This window comes from Egretta garzetta, unplaced genomic scaffold, assembly GCF_000687185.1.
Source record: "Egretta garzetta isolate BGI_Z169 unplaced genomic scaffold, ASM68718v1 scaffold140, whole genome shotgun sequence".
NCBI classification, from domain to species: domain Eukaryota; kingdom Metazoa; phylum Chordata; class Aves; order Pelecaniformes; family Ardeidae; genus Egretta; species Egretta garzetta.
The window spans coordinates 845,053-852,711 of record NW_009258376.1 but is presented as its reverse complement, the minus strand read 5'-3'; the positions used below and the strand labels follow the sequence as shown (position 1 = coordinate 852,711).

The following is a 7,659-nucleotide window of genomic DNA, read 5'->3' as shown; positions in this document are numbered from 1 at the left end:
AGAAAGAGACTGTCCCCCCCCCGGACCAAGCCCACGATACTTTCGCCACCTTAGAGCAGCCGTAGCTTCAATCTCTCCCAAACTTCACCTCCAAGCACCTGCTATTCCCCAAAATGGGGATTTTTTGGGGTCACCTTTGAAGATCCCAGACGCGGATGCGAGTTTTATGGCTCATCCTCTCCCTGCAAGGCAAGGGAGCGTGGGAAGCGGCTCAGCACCCCGTCCCAGCAGGAAGGGCACAGCACCATGTCCCCCACTTCAGTAACACCCTGCACCCAGGGAGGGCTCCCGCCCCACCAACGCACCTATGGGTGGGCACATCCTCGTTTTCAAGCCCCTTGGGTGCAGTCGGATGGAGGTCACCGATTCTTCACAGCCCGCGTGGGACAACGCCGCAGGGGACAGTGGGACCAACCCCACGAGGCCCACACATGGGGAAGGGTGGGTTCGGATCAAGGCACCCAAGTGGGGAAGCCCTGAACCAGCCCAGAGCAGCCGGCTCCCTCCCCTTTCTCCGAGGACCAGGGACCCTGAAGGCTCCGTCCAGCCTTGCCCCCGACCCCCGGGCCGGGCAGTGGTTTCTCGCCCTGCTCGTCCCGAGGGGGGACAGCTGCAGCAAGGGCAGCCCCCCCTGCTCCGGCGTAATGGGCTCCGGCTGGCCCTACCCCACCTGAAACCACACACAGCCTTTGTTTCGGCTCTGCTGGCGAGAGGCAGCAACTTCCAGAACCCCCCTGAAAAGCAGAAAAAAAAAGAAAAAAAAAAAAAACCCGGGGACTCCTCCCCGACCCAGGCTTTTTCCCCTCACCGGCTCGCTCCAGCCAGGGGGTCAGGAAAGTACAGAAGCTCCCTCTGTTTTATAAATGGTGAAAAGCAGAAAAAAAAAGAAAAAAAAAAAAAAGTCTCGGTGACTCTTCCCTGACCAGGCTTTCACCTTAGCTCCAGGGCTTTCCAGGCTGCAGACACTATCTCATTTCCCCCCTGCCCCCTCCCAGCCCCGGCAATTACTACTTAAGCTGTTAAAACAAGCGTTGCCAGTCTGGTACGAAGTGGAAAATCTGATCCTAGGGAAGCGAGCAGGCAGGGCAAAAGGGAGGTCAAGGGGAGGTGGGATGGGAGCCAGAGGGAAAAGGACCCAGCAAGGAGAAGCTTCCCAGGGGCTCCCAGCCCCGGCCAGCGCCTCCGAGCTGTCACCCAGCGGTGACACCGGTCCCCTGGGCTCCCAGTGGCATCGCGTCCCTTTCAGTCATGTTTATCCCAGGGTGACTTTCAGCTCCTTCCAGTCTGGGAAGGACGGGTGACACCCAGCTCCACCCGAGGTCACCTGGCCCCGAGGGGCAGCGTCAGGCTTCGACTGCGCTTGCCACAGCGGCCCCGGGGCACCAGGGACTGCCCCCAACCCCCCGGGAGCCAGGGGGAGCCTGGCTGCCTACGGCCACCCATGCCAGTAAAGCTCTGTTGCCTCAGTGCTCCGCTACCCCAAACCCCGCATTTCTGTGAGCATCAAGCCTTTTAGAAGATTGCTTTTAGCTTCTGCCTTTGTAGAGAAGGGCAGAAAGAACCCCAGAGGCAGGAATGGGGACTTCAAGGACCCCCCCCATGCCGCACGAGGTTGACCCCTTTGAGGCTGATGAGGAGGCGGCAGCACGCCCCTCCGCCACAAGCAGTCCCAAAGGTCCACTTTTGGGCAAAACCCTCCACCTCTTCCCTTCAACCTCTTCCCAGCCCACACAAACATGGATGCAACTTCTCCACCTTTCAAGGGGTAGTTCAAAACAAAACAAAGACTTTAATTTATACAAAACAAACCCATGTATAATCAGTTGAACAACATTGACTGTACAAAGGAATAAAAAAAAAAAAATAAAAGGATAGTCCAAAAAACCAAATGGGGAATGGTACAAGTGGTGGAGAGCAGCTACAGACTAGTGTTGGCATCAGATGCAGGACTCTGCTTTTTAAATTAAAAAACAAAACAAGTTTTTTGCTGAGCAAAGGCTCCAGGTAAATCTTTCATCCTCACTCTGGACAGGATCCGTTGAGACCTTAATACGGTGCGGGAAAAGCAAATTAAAAAAAAAAAAACCAAAAACCAACCGCGCTTTGTGATTTCAGGAGGGAGACCCTCGCCGCTCCCACCCCGCGCGCCGGTGCCCGGGAGCAGCCCGGCGAAGGGCCCCGCGGCGCCCGGGCGATGTTTTCCAGGAGAAGTTGCTTGCGCGGCACGGGGCGCATCACCTGTTGGCCGTATATCCCCGGGCTGCTGAGCCAGCGATTGTCTTCTGCTGCCTGTTAAGTGATGAGAAACAGGTGCCGGCCATCCCAGACAGGTTCTCGAAATCCCCCGGCCTCTGCGCCGAGCTCGGCTGCGGCTTTGCTCTTGAGCCAAACCACGACTACAAAGGATTCTTCTCCCCCCTCCATCTGCCCGGGGTTTAATTCTCTCCTCGCTCATTTGAGCTGGGCAATAAAGCACGCCAGAGACGAGCCAAGAGCCCTACCCCTGCGCTGTGTTTTGTTTTACAGAGTGGGGAGGGGGAAGGCTCCGTCGCCTCCCAGGTCGGCTCAGAAGCACGGGGAAGGAGATGTCGCCCGTGGAGGGGTGCACCCCTGCCTGCTGCCTGAACAAAGCGCCCCGCCCGCCAGCCGCTGCGGCTTCATTCGTGCCCGTGCGATGCAACAAGCTGCCCGGGGCGGGAGAAGAGCGAGCCCAGGCCTGGAGGAGCGGCCAGCACCAGGAGGAACGTGGCAGCACTGGACCGGCTGGGCTCCTCGCTGAGGAGGAGACCCGTCCAGCCCAGGGAAAAGCAGTTCACTTTCTACCACGCTACTCACAAACCTACGCGTCCTGGCCCCCCCCGAGAATCTGTCGACATAGCTTAGTCCCACCGCCAAGCCCCGCTTCGCTTTTGCAGCACGGGCGAGGTGTTATTTCTAAGTTTCAAGGTGAATTTGCAGCAGAGATCAGCCACGGGACGAAGCCAGGGAAGCACGTGCCCTTGCTTGACACGGGACCTTCTCCAACGGCACGTGTGCATCTCGAGCTCTTGCCGCTGAGCACGTGTGCCCCTCTCAAATCCAGGAGCGGTCCTACAGAGCAAAGCAGTTTGCTTTCCTGATTTCCTGGCCCTGCCGTGAAAGCCGAGCGCATTCGCCACGACGGGACCTGGGGATCACTGTTTTCCCACACAAACCTTTCACCTTCCCAGTCCCTGCTCCTTCACGCTCCAGTGGGAAAAGCCGCTTCTGTCCTTCCCCCACTTTCATCCAGGAGGAGCCGCAGCAACGCTGGCTCAGGCAGAACGTCTTTGGAAAAGCAAAGCAAGAAGCAGCCGAGATCCGGGGGCTGGGGCACGGGGTGGTGTCGCGTCAGGGTCCGGCAGGCTGTGTGGTGGCTGGAGGGCTCCGGAAGCGATGGCCGAGGCTTTGCAGCAATAAGGGACAAATTCAGCACTTTCCCCCTGCTTTTGGCACAGCGCTTCCGCCCTCCGCTCATTGGCGCCCGACCAGCCGCACGTCGGAAGGCGCGAGGCGAGCAAGGCACCAGTCTGACCTCAGAGCTGCCTCTTCGTCCTGCCTGCCGAAAGCAAACCCCGAGACCCTGGCCCCTCCGCTCTGCCCCTTGATCCACTTGCATCCCACCCTGCCTTCGGCACTCACAAGTTTTAGGGAATGATCGGAATAAAGCAGCTTGGGGTATGTTACACACGAACCGTTCTTTCCTTCTGCATATGTAGTATTTAAAAAACAACCCAGCACAAGCCCAGGTGGTGATTGAAAGTCTCTTAAAGCATTTGTGTATTTTCATCGGAAAATCCTCCACTTATCCCCCTTTGCTGACACTGGGAAAGTTAATCCAGTGCTTGTATTTACATGGCTGCATAAAATTTTCCCTGACTGCTTATTAAAAAAAAACCCTTAAAAAACAAGTGATATTATTTATATATAATATTTACATAAATAAATGAAGAAGGCAAGCAGACTGCTGCCTTCCCCTTTCCAATTGGCCAGCTCTTGCCTTGCTTGCTTTGTTTTTGGCAACAGCAGGTTAACATCCCGGTGAAAACTGTCCTTAGTCCCCTGCCCCCATTTCTTTTTTCCTACATCCAACCATCACTATTGCACCAGCAATCTGTTCAGGAGTCCAAGAGTTAAAGTTGCAGCACAGACTCTCCTTGCCTACTCCCTTAAGCCTCTCAATCTTCCATTAAATCCATTTCTCCATTGAGACTGGATGAGCTTTTTCCCCTTCCCCCCCCCTCCCCAACCCGGCAGCTGCTGAATTTTCCACCCCAGGCCGAAAGGCAAAGCCCAAAGCATTCTTGGAGGGTCACTTGGCAGAGTCCTCTCCCTGCCAGCGCTGCGAGATCCAGCCGGCACCATGCTTCCTATGTGAAGCCAAAACGTGAGCGCATTCCCAACGCTTGTGCGTGCCATCAGAAAAGCAACCGCGGCCCATCCGAAAGGATCCAGTCGAAAAGGGTTAAGTGTGCAAACAGCTGTACATCGGTGGGTGGGTGTGGATACGTTAGAAGCTCACGGCGCCTCCATCCTGCTAAGAGATCTTGCAGTTGTTGCGCGAGCAGTTCTGTGGGGGGCTCTGGGGCGGACGAATTGATTTGGACCTCTTCAAGCTGTTCCCTTTGCTGCTGCTCCCACCCCCGCTGCTGGCCAAGGAGTACGATCGGCCGTGCATCATCACCGCGTTCATCCCGTTGGCCATCGAGAAGGATTTCAGGTGACTCTTGATGGTGACAGGCAATGGCAGCTTGTCGATGAGGTGGACTGGGGTGCAGGAAACGATGGCTCGGCAGCACAGGTCCTGTAAGCTGAACACTGGTGGGAGAAGAGACCAGACAGTCAAGGGCCAAGAGATTTCAAGGGCTGCCTTTTCCCTGCAACTATTCCTTATGGCCTGCAGTTCCTGCTCCTTTGGGGAGAGAAGCTAATAATGGTTGCACAGGAGCCTTGACTAGGGAGCAGATTAGTTAGGACAAAAGCTTGGGAAACTGCAGGTAAGCTCTGCCTCAGAGGGTAATGCTCTGTGAGACGCCAGCTTTGGTGTCAACATGGGGCTTAGACGTTGCCACCCCTCCTCTCTGCACAGCGCCCAGGACGGGCAGTGCCTTGCTCATGTTCCTGCCAGACACTTGGCTTCTCAGGCCATCGTTTGGCAACCAGAAGGACATGCCCAGGGAAGGAGGCAACAGGGTCAGCAAGCCCCAGGGCAGGGTCTCACTTAGGACCTGCTCAGCGAGGAGCAGCAGCCCTGGGGCCAGCTCTCTGCAGAGTGCCCGCAGCAACAGAGATCCCACCAGGCCAGAAGGCGGCTCTGCCCTTGCAGGCTTCCCAGCGTCCTCAGTGCACATCATGAGCCCGCTTTGGGAAGTCTGCTTGGAGGGGATGTCCCAGCAAGCAGCCACACGAGGGCACGCTTTCACCTCCAGCTTGCCCCGAAAGCCACGCTGCTGTTCCCAGTCTGAGAACGCAGCCCAGTTCCTCCTCTCCTTCTCGCCATCCCTCCAATGAGCTGGTGACAGCGGCATGGCAGATAATTTGGTGACTGGGGCTGGCAAACTGGATTCTCCCTCCCTCATGAGCAGGAGCTGAGGATCCATGTGAAAGCAGGCCACCCCCGGAGCGCAAATCTCCTGCTGCTCCGTGGGGCACGCTGCTGCCTCCAGCCAGGAACGTGGGGCTTAAGGTTATTTTGCTTCAAATGCAACAGGCCGAGGTGCAACACAGGCTCTGCTCACAGCCTGCCACACTGCGGCACACGTGCCCAGATATATGGAATGCCCCAGCCCACTGCTCCGTGCTGACAGCCCTTTCAGTTCCTGGGTCTCATTCTGCCTCCACGGCTCTCCAAAAGAGGAGACACAGGCTCAGGCAAGGGTAAGGCCGCTTGGACTCATCCCACACAGCCATTTGATTAAAGTACTTTCAAGTTGTAAACTTAATTGCCCTCAGCCTCATTCAGAATAAGTAGAGAAGTGTAGGATGCCCCAGAGCAATTCAGATCCTAGACATGCTGAGCTGCCTTCTGGAGCTGCCCATCCCTCACCACTGCCTGCCGGGTTCCTGCGCTACTGCAGGCAGCTTGTTGGGGCTCAGCTTCAGCTTGTCTGACCCGAGGCGTTCCACCACGTCAGGTGCTTTCAGATCCCACTAATAAGCACACCTCCCACCTAGGCAGCGAGTCCTATCCCTCCGTTTCAGCCCACACAGCTCTCACGCCTTCCCCACGCAGAGCATCTTCCTCACTACTGACCTCTGTTGGGTCTCCAGATCTTCTCCATGCCGTGCCGCATGAGGACAATACGGGACAGCTCCGTGAAGGACTCTATGACGTTGAAGTTGCACAGAGGGCTGACCTCGAAAAACGTCATGCAGTTCTTCTCCGCGTAAGCCCGGGCCTGCTCCGTTGGCACCTGCCGCTTGAAGGCGAGGTGAAGCCTGTTTCCCACCAGGATCCGAGGGACACCTGGGGCGTGCTTAAAAAAGGAAAGAAGTAGAGAAATCACGGCTTGTCCTTCGTAAGGGCAGCCTACAACCAGTGTTCTGCTTAGCTGCGACAACAGCGCAGGGCAAAGAAGTAGGTACTGCTCTGTGACTGAGAGGGACTGCCAAGACCAGTACTACATGGTGAGAAAGACTAATTTATTCCCCTACAGTCCATTTTAGAGGCAACCTTCTCAGAGGGAACCTTCCTATCTTCCTTGGCCATTCCCGAGCCCTTTCCTACCACACCAGATTTATACAGACATGGAGGGCAGACGCTTACCCTCTTGCTTTGCAGACCACCATCGTTTCCTCTCCAGGCAGAGCCATTCTTGGCCCCATACCAGAGGTGGCACCTCCACAGATTTTTGCTACAGACCACTGCACGTGTTCTTCCATTCAACTTACCTCATCTATTTCCTTTATCCATCGGTCTATCCCATCGAAGGACCAGCGATTAGTGATGTCGTACACCAAGAGAATTCCCTGGTGGAAGAAAATTGGGAGCAATCAGCAAGATTCATAGCAGGCAAACTGAAAGGGAGACAGACCCAAAAGACCACCTCCATATGCAGAAACCAAGAGGCTAAGGCGCAAAACATTGCTCCAGCTGCATATTTGTGTGCTTGCTAGGGCAAAAATTGAGACAATAGGTCTGTACTACCTCAGTCCCAGACTATTAGGGAAGGTCTTATTCCTGTTTTGGCTTGAACATCCCCTAAATAATTTCCAAAGCAGCAGTCTCTGTCTCGCTGACTGCGCATTTGGAGGAGAGAGGCTGTGCAGAACACACCCTCCTGCCGTCACAAGGCTGACACAAACTCTCCAAGGCAGAAACGGCCTTCTTCTTTTCCCCTCATGCAGAACAGCCGCATTCAGTGATAGGATGGTACCAGAACATGATGAAGTTAATAAAGCACGCCCATCCTCGGCATGTTTTCCCTCTCCAGAACCTGTCTCATTCTCTTGTCCCTCTGCTGGCAGGGAAGGGGTTGAGCGATGCCAAGAAGCAACACAGCATCTCTGGAGGACAGATCTCATGACCGGGATCCACGCTGGGCTTTGCTGAAGGCAGCCAGTGTTGCAAATAGTCACTGTTTGTCTCCGCGCCAGCAGAGAACACACACGGTACCGCAATGCTGGCAACCCCCAGATGGA

At 55.7% G+C, this 7,659-nt stretch overlaps 2 protein-coding genes across 2 annotated transcripts in view; both read right to left on the bottom strand.

Annotated features, from left to right (window-relative positions):
- MCRIP2 (MAPK regulated corepressor interacting protein 2) overlaps positions 1-2,876 on the bottom strand; it is a 17,317-nt gene extending 14,441 nt beyond the window's left edge. The window contains exon 1 of the mRNA XM_035895669.1: positions 2,844-2,876. Within this exon, the coding sequence (XP_035751562.1) occupies positions 2,844-2,876 (33 nt within the window). The remainder of the gene's footprint in view (positions 1-2,843) is intronic.
- Positions 2,107-7,659, bottom strand: part of RAB40C (RAB40C, member RAS oncogene family) — a gene marked incomplete at its 5' end in the record, with an annotated part of 17,473 nt that continues 11,920 nt past the window's right edge. The window contains 3 exons of the mRNA XM_035895660.1: positions 2,107-4,836; positions 6,272-6,494; positions 6,910-6,987. Of these exons, the coding sequence (XP_035751553.1) occupies positions 4,556-4,836; positions 6,272-6,494; positions 6,910-6,987 (582 nt within the window). The remainder of the gene's footprint in view (positions 4,837-6,271; positions 6,495-6,909; positions 6,988-7,659) is intronic.